General features: G+C 39.3%; 1 protein-coding gene across 1 annotated transcript; it reads right to left on the bottom strand.

The window, feature by feature from the left end:
- Positions 1–3,568: 3,568 nt before the first annotated feature.
- LOC112238022 (zinc finger protein ZIC 4) lies at positions 3,569–17,296 on the bottom strand. The gene is made up of 2 exons (XM_024406617.2): positions 15,924–17,296; positions 3,569–4,747 (listed from the first exon to the last, which is right to left on the bottom strand). Exons 1-2 carry the CDS (start codon positions 17,266–17,268, stop codon positions 4,311–4,313), a joined length of 1,782 nt encoding a protein of 593 aa, XP_024262385.1. The 5' UTR covers positions 17,269–17,296; the 3' UTR covers positions 3,569–4,310.
- Between the last annotated feature and the right edge of the window lie 250 nt (positions 17,297–17,546).

Here is a 17,546-nt window from a genome sequence, read left to right as displayed (position 1 = left end):
GTTAAAAACGTGCTCTGGGCTTCCCTAGTGTAATGTAATGACAGATATGTATGAGTTAAAAACGTGCTCTGGGCTTCCTAGTCTAATGTAATGACAGATATGTATGAGTTAAAAACGTGCTCTGGGCTTCCCTAGTGTAATGTAATGACAGATATGTATGAGTTAAATACGTGCTCTAAGCTTCCCTAGTCTAATGTAATGACAGATATGTATGAGTTAAAAACGTGCTCTAAGCTTCCCTAGTCTAATGTAATGACAGATATGTATGAGTTAAAAACGTGCTCTGGGCTTCCCTAGTGTAATGTAATGACAGATATGTATGAGTTAAAAACGTGCTCTGGGCTTCCCTAGTCTAATGTAATGACAGATATGTATGAGTTAAAAACGTGCTCTGGGCTTCCCTAGTGTAATGTAATGACAGATATGTATGAGTTAAATACGTGCTCTAAGCTTCCCTAGTCTAATGTAATGACAGATATGTATGAGTTAAAAATGTGCTCTAAGCTTCCCTAGTCTAATGTAATGACAGACTTGTAGGATATGATGTATGAATTAAGTTGTTTTTCAACTAAATATTAACTGGTTTCACAGGCTTTTTTTGTCTACTCAGTTTTTATTCAAAGTTTTACATGAATTTAAAATATTTAGTAGGCACAAATTCAGTCAACTTAAGATGTGTTTGCTCAACTTTTCTCATAAATTCATTTAATTCTAAATTTTTATTTGAGTATCTGCCCTGCATTTATCTTACACCTATGGTCATGCTTTGCTTGTTTATTTGTTCCGGAAATTATTTTCAACATAACTTTACCTGGGATTAGAACTCACAACCTGTTGGTGCACAGCATTCTGATGTTCCTGCTATGTCACAGTGGCGCTGTCAATGAATCATTACACTTGTTTTGATACACTTTGCACCTCAAAGTAAAATCTCAGCTCTGTTTAAAGTACACTCAAGAACAAATATTTGATATGTCATAGTGTTTAAGGAGTAACGCTACAACAGAGTCATACGCCCCGACATTAGACAACTATACTGATGAAAGTTATTTTCATTAATTAAATAAGTCCATAAAATCAAAGATGAGAGAATAGTCAGGTTAATTTACAATTGATGCAGACATAGTGGTGTAGCTGGCACATCGGAATGCAGTGAACCAAGAGGTTGTGATGTCAAATCCCAGGTGAATTCATGTTGGGTAATAATAAATAATTACTGACAATGTCTTCAAATATATAAGTTGGAAACATTGTAAGTTATTAGCAGGTTGTGTTCGAAGCTGCATAGACTTTTTTTGTTAAAATTCCCAAATAATAATTTATTGTTGATTGAACATATGACACAAGTTGAACAAACGCAAAATTTTGCATTTTTATTTTTGCCAACGTTTTATGAAGTTGGAGCTAAATTTGGGAGACCAATTGTGTTTTTGCTCAGGTAACACTTGGACAGAAAAGTTCAGTACACAAAAAAAGACTGTGGAACCAGTTACTTTATAATAATTAATTGAAACAACTGGATTTGTGGGTGTTTTTTGTTTTTTACAGAGACACGTAGCCTAGTGGTCAGAGGGTTAGGTCAGTAACCGGAAGGTTGCCGTATTGAGTCCCCGTGCCGACTATGTAAAAATCTAACGTTCTTCTCCTGAACAACGTCATTGTAAATACGAATTTGTTCTTAACTGACTTGCAGAGTTCAATTTAAAAAAGTATACTTTTTTTATACCATTCCGTCGTCAGTCCTTGTTTCATCTTTGACGTCTGGAACTATAAGATTTGGACGGTGCAACAAAGATTGGTCGAACACATCCGGGACAAAGAAGTCTTCCCGTGTTATCTGCGTCTTTGGAAGAATGGTAGAATCACTCAGATATTATGTCCTGCTTCAAAGACTCTTGGCTTCAATTGAGACTGAACTATATTTTAACCAATTCAGGCACAAGAGCTGCTGTTAAGGAGAGGAATCCACCGTTTGGTTATTTGTTGAAGTGCTAATTATTCATTATTTTATGTGGGGCACTTGGACAGAGTAAATACAAGCACCAAATGAACAAACATCTAAACGTATCAGGCATTGGGGACTCCCGCCTTGTTCGTGCCTCAGAATGGCTTATGTTCTGCAGCGGGTTCTGCAGACTCTCTGCCTCTTTACGACAAAATATGCCTCAGATCCTCGTAAAATAATTTATGTGCATGTCTTAATTAGTGCATAACAGTGCTTGGTGTATGTTTGAAATTATGGAATAAATGAAGACAAAAACCCGTTGATAGGCTATTGTTGTATATGTTTTTAATAAGAGGAATGTTCATGTTATTAGAAGCATAATGCTATTACATGTTAGCTAGCCTAAACGCCCGTGTGCACTACAATTAGCTCAGTCACATAGGAAACTTCACCTATTTGGAGATCTCTAAAAACCACTGTTTACATGGTCGTGCCCATTCCCCTCAACACCAAACACGTAGCTTATACGCTGCTCTTCTTAAAGAAAGCAGAACCCAGTAAACGCAGTCTTCAGTTCACAGAACCCACAGTAAGTTCACAGGACGCATCCAAGCAGCTTTGCAATGCAAGTCTATTATTCTGAGAATACGTGCGTAATTCTATCGGCTTCTCTTTTGATAGTTGTAAAAATATAGCAAAAGAACATTTTCTCTTTATATTGAATAGAAAGGCCATAGATGACCGTTTCCTACCCCATGGGCAGCAAATATTACATTCTTTTGAAGAGGCGCTGAAGTCCTCGGACATGGCCCCATATTATTCGAGTTTGACTCGGCTATTGCTATAGAAATCTTAATTCACCGTGAGGACTCACCGTCATGAAGAAATGGCTCTTTGTGTTAAAAGATCTTTGAAGTCTGGATGAGAATATACGAGCCTTTCATCAAACCCTGCCCGCATCTCCCCTGCAGAAAACCACACTTTATCTAAGAGAAAAATAGATCCCACACAAATAAGACATGGACATGACCAGTGAAGAATATTTTCACAAAATAAAATCTGGATTTTCTTTTAAAGAATTGTTTTGTGATTTTCCAGTGTTCAGGGATGATGTAAGTTTAGAGTAAACTAATGCTAAATACAACCCCGAGGACAATGGCTTATTTTCAAAGTGTCTTTGTGATTTTTACGGCTGCACGTTGGCAAGAGCCTAAAGCAGTGGAACATTACAGCAAAAAATAAAACATTAACATTGTTCAAACGAAACAAAAATCTAAAAGTGCCTGTTGTCCAATATCGGTCCAACATGTTTTCAACCCTTACGCCGGGTTCTGTTATAGATGGTACCTGAGATTAAATCAACCACAGAATGGCAGAAAGGCTCGCTGTTGAATATAGTGATAGAAATGTGTTTGGTCTCACGGCTCCATTAAAAAAGACTGGCGTTATTCGTCTCTGCTGTCTTGTTATACATGAGTACAGCATGTGAGATTCCAGGCGTTTTAGAGCGCCCTGTCATGTATTGGTTAACAGTACCCTGATAGTATATACATTCGAATAAATTCGTTGTTTTACGTCTCTATCAATATTAAAAAGTCAAGGCCCAGAAAAGGAAAATTACATTTTTTATCATACACGATTTATTCAAAATACTGACAAATTACATGGCAGTTTGGTACACATTTCGAGTGTATTTTCTCGATAGGATCACATTTTAATAAAAATGCATTACGAACAAATATTGACAAGAATTACAAAATCACAAAATGCCTACGTTGACAAAACATTTATGAATTGAATGTAATAATATCAAATAGACTATGAAAACGAGTCAATCAATAGAGTAGACCATCACAAATGGAGACACATTTTCTTGCGTGAAACTCCAAACGTTTCAATTATTTAATTTATACAAATAAGTGTAGCAAACGATCAAAAAATTGCTGAAATACCAAAATGACTGTTACCACCTACACATCGAAACGTATCAATTTACAAATATACATTTTTTTTAATATATTGAAACACTTTGGTTCGATAATACAAAAATGCTCATGTCAGATTCAAAAAATAAATTAAAAAGATATTGAAGTCAAAACTCGATTTACAAAGTAATACAGCAAAATCCATGCGTACAATAACCGAGTACCAGAATAATACATGTTTTTCCAAACACATTGGGATAGAAGAGAGCTATCACAAGATACATTTGGCAGTGTCTAATTTGTCCGATATGCCAGACAGTACATTGAATGATTTGGGCCTTAGAAAACAGACCTTTTCGATGTGTTAATTTTGTAAGTCCGCGGGTATATTGGAAAATATCTTCAATAACTTTTAGAATGATTTTCTGGGCCAGTTTTGGTTAGAAAGCGTCCCTTGGCTCCGGGTGTCTGTAGTGCGTCTCATCCCCGGGATCAGGGCTGGAGGAGCCGCTGGGAGGTGTCTGAGTTCCGCTCGCACCAGAACTATGACAGACGTACCACTCACTTAAATTGGCGGGTTGGGACGAAGGTGCTGGTTCTGAGAGCGACGAGGCCCCTGGCTCTCGGCCTAAGTCCGATGATGGGGACACTAATGACGGAGTTGAAGACTCGTAGCCAGAACTTGGTGGTGGAGACTTGCAATGCACTTTCATGTGTTTTCTGAGAGAGCTGGGGTGTGTGTAGGATTTGTCACAGCCTCTCACTTTGCAGTTGTACGGCTTATCGCTGGTGTGCACGTGGGAGTGCTTCTTCCGGTCACTGCTGTTGGCGAAACGTCGGTCGCAGCCGTCAAACTCACATTTGAAGGGTTTCTCACCTGAAATAAGTGAACAAAAGTTAGGCTTCAGAAAACCCAAAAGCATAAATCAAAACAGCTGCTTTATTTTGGGGTTGGTGATGCATGGCCACATGTGACATGAGTTATGTCATATAAAACCATATTGGCCTTTAGTGTATTGCTTATTGTACTTGACCCAAAAGAGCTGAGTTCCTTCAGGACAGCCCAATGAAGAGCTGAGTTCCTTTAGGACAGCCCAATGAAGAGCTGAGTTCCTTTAGGACAGCCCAATGAACTCAGCTGAGTTCCTTTAGGACAGCCCAATGAACCAGCTGAGTTCCTTTAGGACAGCCCAATGAACCAGCTGAGTTCATTTAGGACAGCCCAATGAAGAGCTGAGTTCCTTTAGGACAGCCCAATGAACCAGCTGAGTTCCTTTAGGACAGCCCAATGAACCAGCTGAGATCCTCTAGGACAGCCCAATGAAGAGCTGAGTTCCTTTAGGACAGCCCAATGAACCAGCTGAGTTCCTCTAGGACAGCCCAATGAACCAGCAGAGTTCCTCTAGGACAGCCCAATGAAGAGCTGAGTTCCTTTAGGACAGCCCAATGAACCAGCTGAGTTCCTTTAGGACAGCCCAATGAAGAGCTGAGTTCCTCTAGAACCAGAAGAGCTGAGTTCCTTTAGGACAGCCCAATGAACCAGCTGAGTTCCTCTAGGACAGCCCAATGAAGAGCTGAGTTCCTTTAGGACAGCCCAATGAACCAGCTGAGGTCCAATGAAGCCCAATGAAGAGCTGAGTTCCTTTAGGACAGCCCAATGAACCAGCTGAGTTCCTCTAGGACAGCCCAATGAAGAGCTGAGTTCCTCTAGGACAGCCCAATGAAGAGCTGAGTTCCTTTAGGACAGCCCAATGAAGAGCTGAGTTCCTCTAGGACAGCCCAATGAAGAGCTGAGTTCCTTTAGGACAGCCCAATGAAGAGCTGAGTTCCTCTAGGACAGCCCAATGAAGAGCTGAGTTCCTTTAGGACAGCCCAATGAAGAGCTGAGTTCCTCTAGGACAGCCCAATGAAGAGCTGAGTTCCTTTAGGACAGCCCAATGAAGAGCTGAGCCCAGCCCAATGAAGAGCTGAGTTCCTCTAGGACAGCCCAATGAAGAGCTGAGTTCCTCTAGGACAGCCCAATGAAGAGCTGAGTTCCTCTAGGACAGCCCAATGAAGAGCTGAGTTCCTTTAGGACAGCCCAATGAACCAGCTGAGTTCCTCTAGGACAGCCCAATGAAGAGCTGAGTTCCTTTAGGACAGCATACTGTTAGTTCCATTGAAAACATGTTTTTATTGATGATCATCTACAGGATTTGAATTGGTTGCATATGGAACTTCTATTTCCCTATTAAACAAACTCTGTTAAAGCTAAACAAGTAGTTATGGCCCTAATTGAAATGTAACCTCCTTTTTCAACATTGGCCATTTCAACCATGCACCTAAGGGAGGAAATTAATGTAAATAAAACAACATTTGTCTTGATTATCCTGTAATATCTAGCCCTTAGGACATGTAGCCTATGCAGCATGATCTGGCAAAAACATAACGGTTGAACTAATTACTTTGAAATCCTACTATGCTGATTCCTCTAATGCAAGGCCATGTAGTCAGGCAGCTATAGGCATAGCAAGAGAGAATATATAATTACTCCATTCTAATGACACGGGCACGTTGAATATCAATTTGACCTTCAGCTGTTGGACTGAGAGGCAATCAGGGATATTAGTGTAGTACACGAACACGTCTCGGGAACACACCCCAGGGGAAGCCCAGTCATAACCACAGACCCGGGTAGGTTTTAAACATGATACTCTGGACCAGGGGCCTTGGGAGTCAACACATGCGCAAATCATTTAACAGATTTCTACTTAAGTAATGTGAGCAAATGATATGAATAATACATGCGGAGGCATGAATGGATTCAGCATAAAGTAGTCAGAGTCATATTAGACGCTGTTCTGACGCATCGTTTTCAAAGGCCTTAATTAAGGAAGGCTTCTTACTTAGGTCGAAATGTCAGTATTGAAAAGGGAAAATGTAGTACATTGAACTCAGAACAGTAAACTCCATTACACATATCAGCAGCAGGTAGGGGATTAGACAGGCTGGAGAAGAGGGTCAGTGCTCCAGCTAAACCCTACCAAGCAGGTAGGGGATAAGACAGGCTGGAGAAGCAGGTCAGTGCTCCAGCTAAACCCTACCCGTTACACTGTTACAGCCCCCCTTATAGCCTATTCCTACTACTACTAATACCACTACTAAAACTACAGCTACTACTCTTACCAATACTACTACTACGACTACTGCTAGTACTAATGCTGCTACTACTACTAATACCACTGCTAAAACTACAGCTACGACTACTACTACTGCTAAAACTACAGCTACTACTCTTATCAATACTACAACTACTATAACTCAAACTACTACTACAACAACTACTACTACTACTACTACTGCTAGTACTAATGCTGCTACTACTACTACTACTGCTAGTACTAATGTTGTTACTACTACTACTAATACCACTGCTAAAAATACAGCTACTACTCTTACCAATGCTACAACTACTACTATTCAAACTACTACTAGAACAACTACTACTACTACTACTGCTATTACTAATGCTGCTACTACTATTACTAATGCTAGTACTAATGCTGCTACTACAAATACTACTGCTAGTACTAATGCTGCTACTACTATTACTACTGCTAGTACTAATGCTGCTACTACTACTACTACTGCTAGTACTAATGCTGCTACTACTACTACTACTGCTAGTACTAATGCTGCTACTACTATTACTACTGCTAGTACTAATGCTGTTACTACTACTGCTACCACTGCTAAAACTACAGCTACTACTCTTACCAAAACTACAACTACTACTACTACTACTGCTAGTACTAATGCTGTTACTACTACTACTAATACCACTGCTAAAAACTATAGCTACTACTCTTACCAATACTACAACTACTACTACTCAAACTACTACTACAACTACTACTACTACTACTGCTAGTACTAATGCTGCTACTACTATTACTACTGCTAGTACTAATGCTGCTACTACTATTACTACTGCTAGTACTAATGCTGCTACTACTACTACTACTGCTAGTACTAATGCTGCTACTACTACTACTACTGCTAGTACTAATGCTGTTACTACTACTACACTACAACTAATGCTAGTACTACAACTACTACTACCACCACCAATTACCACCACTACTACTACCATCACCACCACCAAAACCACCACCACCACCACCACTACTACTACTATGACTACTAATGCTGCTACTACCACTACCACTAATACTACTACAACTGATGCTAGTACTACAACAACTACTACCACCCTCAACTACCACCACTACTACTACTACTACTACTACCACCACAACTACTACTACTAACACCACCACAACTTCTACTGAAAAAACCACCACCACCACTACAACCACAACTAATGCTAGTACTACAACTACTACTACCACCCCCAACTACCACCACTACTTCTACCATCACCACCACAAAACTACTACCACCACCACTACTACTACTCCTGACTACTACTGCTGCTACTACTACTAAAACTACTACTACAACTACTAGTACTACTACTGTCATTACCCCACTACTACTACTAATATCACCACCACTACTACTACTACTAAAACTATTACTACTACTACTAAAAACCACCACTTACTAGAACTAAAACTGCTGCTACTACTACTACTACCACTATTACCACCACTACTACTAGAACTACTACTTCTACTACAACTACTACTACTAGAACTGAAACTACTACTACAACTACTACTACCTGCTACTACTACTACTAGAACTGATACTACTACTACAACTACTAAGACTACTACTACTACTTCTACAACTACTACAAGAACTGCTACTGCTACTACTACTAAAACTATTACTACTACTACGAATATGAAAATTACTTATAGAACTAAAACTGCTGCTACTACTACTACTACCACTATTACCACTACTACTACTAGAACTACTACTTCTACTACAACTACTACTACTAGAACTGAAACTACTACTACAACTACTACTACTGCTACTACTACCACTAGAACTGATACTACTACTACAACTACTAAGACTACTACTACTACTTCTACAACTACTACAAGAACTGCTACTGCTACTACTAACTAAAACTATTACTACTACTGCTAATATGAAAATTACTTCTAGAACTAAAACTGCTGCTAGTACTACCACTACCACTATTACCACTACTACTACTAGACTACTACCACTACTACTAGAACTGATACTACTAATACTACAACTACTAAGACATCTGCTACTACTACCACGACCAATAACACTACAACTGCTAGTACTTATAATACTAGTACTTATGCAGCTATTACTGCTACTACTACTATTACCGCTAGTACTAATGCTAATACCACTACAACACAACTACTACTACTACTACTACTACTAATGCTGGTACTACTATGACTGCTAGTACTACTACTACTACTACTACTACTACTACTGCTACTACTCATGCTCTTCTACTACTGCTAGTACTATAACTACTACTACTACTACTACTGCTAGTACTACTGCTCTTCTACTACTGCTAGTACTATAACTACTACTACTACTACTACTGCTAGTTCTACTACTACTACAACTATAACTGCTAATACTAACGCTAATACTACTGCTACTACTGCTACTATTACTGCTGCTACTACTACTGCTAGTAATATTACTACTACAACAACTGCTAGTACTAACGCTAACACTACTACTACTACTACTAATGCTGCTACTACTAATGCTGCTACTACTACTACTACTAATGCTGCTACTACTACTACTACTAATGCTGCTAGTACTAATGCTAATACCACTACAACAACTACTACTACTACTACTACTACTACTACTACTAATGCTGCTACTACTACTGCCACTGCTAGTACTATAACTACTACTACTTTTACTGCTAGTACTAATGCTAATACCACTACAACACAACTACTACTACTACTACTACTACTACTACTACTACTACTACTACTAATGCTGGTACTGCTATGACTGCTAGTACTATTACTACTACTACTACCACCACTACTACTTCTACTACTACCACCACAACTACTACTATTACCACCACCACCACCACTACTACTACCACCACCACTACTACTACTACTACCACTACTACGACCTCCACAACTACTACTACTACTACTACTACTACTACTACTACCACCACCAATTACCACCACTACTACTACCACTACTACCACCACTACTACTACCATCACCACCACCAAAACCACCACCACCAACTCTACTACTACTATGACTACTAATGCTGCTACTACTACTAAAACTTCTACTACCACTACCACTAATACTACTACAACTAATGCTAGTACTACAACAACTACTACCACTACTACTACTACTACTACTACTACTACCACCACAACTACTACTACTAACACCACCACTACTTCTTCTCCTGCTACTACTTCTACTTCTACTAACACTGCTACTACAACTACAACTTCTTCGACTACTATCATTACCCCTACTACTATTACTATCACCACCACTACTAAAACTATTACTACTACTACTAATATGAAAATTACTTCTAGAACTAAAACTGCTGCTACTACTACTACTACCATTATTACCACTCCTACTACTATAACTACTACTACAACTACTACTACTAGAACTGATACTACGACTACAACTACTACTACTGCTACTACTAGTACTACTACTAGAACTGATACTACTACTACAACTACTAAGACTACTACTACTACTTCTACGACTTCTACTACTAGAACTGATACTACTACTACAACTACTAAGACTTCTGCTACTACTACCACCACCAATACCACCACAACTGCTACTACTGCTACTAGTACTTATGCAGCTACTACTGCTACTACCACTATTACTATTAACGCTAGTACTAATGCTAATACTTCTGCTACTACTACTACTGCTAGTACTACCACTCTTCTAATACTGCTAGTGATATAACTACTACTACTGCTAGTACTACTACTACTACTATTACTGCTAGTACTAACGCTAATACTACTGCTACTACTGCTACTATTACTGCTGCTACTACTACTGCTAGTAATATTAATACTACAACAACTACTACAGCTACTGCTAGTACTAACGCTAATACTACTACTACTACTACTACTAATGCCGCTACTACTAATGCTGCTGCTACTACTACTACTTCTACTACTAATGCTACTACTACTACTAATGCTGCTACTACTACTACTTTTACTGCTGCTACTACTACTGCTAATAATATTACTACTACAACAACTAATACAACTACTGCTTGTACTAATGCTAATACCACTACAACAACTACTACTACTACTACTACTACTAATGCTGCTACTACTACTACTACTACTACTACTACTAGTAATGTTGCTACTACTACTACTACTACTACTACTACTAATGCTGCTACTACTAATGCTGCTACTACTGCTTCTACTACTACTCCTACTACTTTTACTGCTAGTACTATAACTACTACTAATTGTACTGCTAGTACTAATGCTAATACCACTACAACAACTACTACTACGACTACTACTACTACTACTAATGCTGGTACTACTATGACTGCTAGTACTATTACTACTACTACTACTACTACTATTACCACCACCACCACTACTACCACCACCACTACTACTACTACTACTACTACTACTACCACCACCACCACCACTACTACTACCACCACCACTACTACTACTACTACCACTACTACGACCTCCACAACTACTACTACTACTACTACTACTACTACCACCACCAATTAGCACCACTACCACTAATACTACTACAACTAATGCTAGTACTACAACAACTACTACCACCCTCATCTACCACCACTACTACTACTACTAACACCACCACAACTACTTATCCTGCTACTACTTCTACTACTACTAACACTACTACTACAACTACAACTTCTTCGACTACTATCATTACCCATACTACTACTACTATCACCACCACTACTGAAACTATTGATACTACTACTAATATGAAAATTACTTCTAGAACTAAAACTGCTGCTACTACTACTACTACCATTATTACCACTACTACTACTAGAACTACTACTACTAGAACTGATACTACTACTACAACTACTACCACTGCTACTACTAGTACTACTACTAGAACTGATACTACTACTACAACTACTAAGACTTCTGTTACTACTACCACCACCAATGCCACCACAACTGCTATTACTATTACTAGTACTTATGCAGCTACTACTGCTAATACTACTATTACTGCTAGTACTCATGCTAATACTTCTGCTACTACTACTACTACTACTACTACTACTGCTAGTACTATAACTACTACTACTACTACTGCTAGTACTACTACTACTACTACTACTACTACTACTACTACTGCTACTACTCCTGCTCTTCTACTACTACTACTACTACTACTACTACTACTACTACTACTACTAGAACTGATACTACTACTACAACTACTACTACTGCTACTACTAGTACTACTACTAGAACTGATACTACTACTACAACTACTAAGACTACTACTACTACTTCTACAACTTCTACTACTAGAACTGATACTACTACTACAACTACTAAGACTTCTGCTACTACTACCACCACCAATACCACCACAACTGCTAATAGTACTACTACTAGTACTTATGCAGCTACTACTGCTAGTACCACTATTACTATTTCCGCTAGTACTAATGCTAATACTTCTGCTACTACTACTACTACTACTACTACTACTACTACTACTACTACTACTGCTAGTACTACTGCTCTTCTACTACTGCTAGTGCTATAACTACTACTACTACTACTGCTAGTACTACTACTACTACGACTATTACTGCTAGTACTAATGCTAATACTACTGCTACTACTGCTACAATTACTGCTGCTACTACTACTGCTAGTAATATTAATACTACAACAACTACTACAACTACTGCTAGTACTAACGCTAATACTACTACTACTACTACTACTAATGCTGCTACTACTAATGCTGCTACTTCTACTACTACTACTACTACTAATGCTGCTACTACTACTACTACTAATGCTGCTACTACTACTACTATTCCTGCTGCTACTACTACTGCTAATAATATTACTACTACAACGACTACTACAACTACTGCTTGTACTAACGCTAATACTACTACTACTACTACTACTACTACTACTAATGCTGCTACTACTAATGCTGCTACTACTACTTCTACTACTACTACTACTACTACTTTACTATAACTACTACTAATTGTACTGCTAGTACTAATGCTAATACCACTACAACAACTACTACTACGACTACTACTACTACTACCTATGACTGCTAGTACTATTACTACTACTACTACTACTACTACCACCACCACTACCTCTACTACCACCACCACCACTACCTCTACTACCACCACCACCACCACCACTACTACTACCCCCACCACTACTACTACTACCACTACTACGACCTCCACAACTACAACTACTACTACTACTACTACCACCACCAATTAGCACCACTACTACTACCACTACTACTACCATCACCACCACCAAGACCACCACCACCACCACCACCACTACTACTACTACTACGACTACTAATGCTGCTACTACCACTACCACTAATACTACTACAACTAATGCTAGTACTACAACAACTACTACCATTCTCAACTACCACCACTACTACTACTACTACCACCACAACTACTACTACTAACACCACCACTACCACTTATCCTGCTACTACTTCTACTACTACTAACACTACTACTACAACTACAACTTCTTCGACTACTATCATTACCCATACTACTACTACTATCACCACCACTACTAAAACTATTACTACTACTACTAATATGAAAATTACTTCTAGAACTAAAACTGCTCCTACTGCTACTACTACCATTATTACCACTACTATTACTAGAACTACTACTACTAGAACTGATACTACTAGTACAACTACTACTACTGCTACTACTAGTACTACTAATAGAACTGATACTACTACTACTAAGACTTCTGTTACTACTACCACCACCAATGCCACCACAACTGCTACTACTACACTACTAGTACTTATGCAACTACTACTGCTACTACTACTATTACCGCTAGTACTCATGCTAATACTTCTGCTACTACTACTACTACTACTACTACTGCTAGTACTATAACTACTACTACTGCTAGTACTACTACTACTACTACTACTACTACTACTACTACTACTGCTCTTCTACTACTGCTAGGACTATAACTACTGCTAGTACTACTACTACTACTACTACTACTACTACTACTGCTCTTCTACTACTGCTAGTACTATAACTACTACTACTACCACTACTACTGCTACTACTACCTCTACTACTACTACTACTACTACTACTTTTACTACTACTACTACTTTAACTAAAACTACTACCACTACTACTACTACTACTACCACTACTGCTACTACTACTACTACTACCACTACTACTACTACTACTACTACTACTACTAATACCACTACTGCTACTACTACTACTACTACCACTACTACTACTACTACTACTACTACTACTACTAATACCACTACTGCCACTACTACTACCACCACTACTACTTCAACAACTACTAATACTACCACTGCTACTTCTACAGCTACTACTACTACCAGTACTACTTCTACAACTACTACTACATCTACTATTACCACTACTACTACCACTACCACTACTGCTACTACTAGTTCTACCCCTACTGCTAATACTACTACCACCATCACCACCCCCAATCCACCCTACCTCTAATAGCCAATGATAACAATGAATGATAATAGCAACAATTATTAAAAGTAAATAAATTATATATATATATATACTGCTAATACTACTACTATATATATATATATATATATATATATATATATGTGTAAATAGTAATAATAAGATGAACTCATTATTAATCACATATTTAATAAGAAGAAGAAAAGAAGAAACACACAGATGGAAATTACAACATTGACCTACTATCTGTATGTTGATTTGTTTTCTCAGCCATGAGTCATGATTCCTCAAAAATAGGTATAATTTGTATTATTATTATAATTCTAGTTGACTATTCAGTTCCAGGCTCAACAACATATCTCAACAGAGTCTCTTCGACAAAATCAAGGTACAGTATATATCTTTCAAATATATCCACGGCTTGTGCATGTCAGCTATATATATATATATATATATATATATATATATATATACTGGCTCCAGCAACAGGTCAGAAACAGCCATGTATTTCCACTCCACTACATAACTACTACCGCTGCTACGTGAGATTTCAGAACTGTAAGCAACACCTTCTCTCTGACCTGTTTGATTCCATGTCCCCACAGCAGGCAAAGCAACAGTCGGACAGAACAGTCCGTGTAGGCCTCAGTCTCTTCTGACGGCACGTTTTGGCACAAACAAGAGAGTGCACACGTCAAACGCCTGAGTGAGAGAACTTTCCTAGCTTTACCCGCCTAGTATTATCTATGCACAACTCTGGACCACTTGAACAACTCACAACAAACACGTCGGAAATTAAATCGACCAAGAACCCACTAACTATTGCGTAATATTTACATTACGCTCAATTTTATGCCAACATGTGGGTACCCTAGATATTGTTGATTTGAAATTCCATGATCAAAATATTACATTTATAAACATTTAAAAAAAAATATATATATATATATATGATAAATAATGCTTTAAGGAATCACATGTTGAATTTGAACATTATGAAATTACAAATAATATTTGTTTCCCTTTATTTTATGTTGTGGCTAATGTACAGCATATCTTTAAAAATAATATTTCATTTAAATGCAACATCGAATAGAAATGTGAATTTAGCTCTAGTGTGGAATGGTGTTCAAGCCATTAATGATTGCAGAAAATTCAAATCGTAACCTCTACAAACGTTTGAAGATGCATTATTTACCAGTGCCTCTGAAATGTAAATAAAGCCACTTACCTGTGTGAGTCCTCTTGTGGATCTTCAGGTTCTCCGATCGGGCAAACACTTTTCCACAGCCGGGGAAGGGACATGGAAATGGTTTCTCTCCGGTGTGTACTCTGATATGATTTACCAGTTTGTACTTGGCTTTAAATGGTTTTCCTTCTCTTGGACACTCTTCCCAGAAGCATATATGGTTAGCCATCTCCGGGCCACCGACGTGATCAACCGTGACATGCGTTACCAGCTCGTGCATCGTGCCGTAAGTTTTGGAGCAGAGGTTTTTCGCCGAGTGTTCCGGTTCGTGCCACTTGCAGATTAGTTCTTGCTTTATCGGCTGCCTCATGTAGCGGAAGAATGCACCGGCTCCGTGGTGGTGGGCGCTGAGGTTCATGTTCAGATGGTTCAGACCGCCGTAGCCATGTAATGTCGAGGCGGAGAACGGATCAGCCCTGGAGCTCGCCACTTGACTCAAGTGATCAGACCTAACGTACATTTCGCTAGGTATTCCTAACCTTATTTGTCCATTCATGGCCTGGCCACCTGGTGCTCCGCTAGAAGACTGCTCATGGTGGAGTCCGGAGAAGAGGGCATGGCTACCAGCATCAGGGTGATGGCCGTAGTGTCCCGGATAGCTACCTGTTGTTGAGACAAACATTCCGTGATGAGAGGTTGATCCGGGGCTCTGGTCGGTCAGTACCGGCATGGCTTGAGCTGTCAGATCCCTCCGAATGAGGAAATCCCTACCTGTGGCTGCGGATAACGCCTGGGCCGTGTGGGACATGGAATAGGGGACTGGCGCCGCCTGCACCGGGCCAAAAGCTCCCGTTTGACTGGAGACCACTTCACTGTGGCCTGCCATATGATGATTGTGGTGGTGATGGTGGTGTGGGTAATGATGGGCTGGGCTGATTTTGAGGGCCGCGGAGTGCCCCATGTGTTCTGGCCCGAATGGACTCGGCCCCAGGCGGGGTTCCGCAGTAATCTCCCCAGGGTGCGAGTGAGCCATTGAGTGTGGATGGCTGCTGAACCCCGGGAAGCCTGTCACGCTCTGAGGGGTATGGTGGTGATGATGGTGATGGTGGTACGCCCCTGCCAAGTCAACTAATCTCAGCGCCGTGTTCCGTTTGGAAATCGTAGGGTACATCACATGGTTTCCCAAAACATCCATGCTCATTACTCCTAATTCTAGAATAACTTGACAGCATGCAAAATAATAATGATGATGACAAATATATTTTAATCGCAATGAAAAATACAGAACAAAACTAAAATATAGAAAAAAACTAAAATATAGAAAAAAACTAAAATATAGAAGGAAAAAAACTGTTCTAAGTTCTAAAGTGGCTGCATGGAATCGCATTCGGTTGGCCGGCAGCAGCAGGACGCTTTGATAGTGAATAGAGATTCATGGTAGGCGCTGCAGCCCGTGGAGCTAAACAATCACCCCGCCTTCTAATTGGTCAGAGCCCCGTGATTGACGTCACTTGTGACAGTTTCCAATGTGAAGAAAATTGTTTTAGTGACAGCAAGCAGCCAGAGCGCCTGCGCCGAGCCTCAGGCAACACTTGGAAGAGAAAGATGTATTTGTATTGCAAAGGTTATTGTACTTTAAACTTCAAAAGTTAAACCGTTAGGTAT

Source organism: Oncorhynchus tshawytscha, linkage group LG16, assembly GCF_018296145.1.
Source record: "Oncorhynchus tshawytscha isolate Ot180627B linkage group LG16, Otsh_v2.0, whole genome shotgun sequence".
In the NCBI taxonomy this organism is placed as follows: Eukaryota; Metazoa; Chordata; class Actinopteri; order Salmoniformes; family Salmonidae; genus Oncorhynchus; species Oncorhynchus tshawytscha.
The sequence above is the reverse complement of the archived record's forward strand: the minus strand, read 5'-3'. Positions and strand labels throughout refer to the sequence as shown.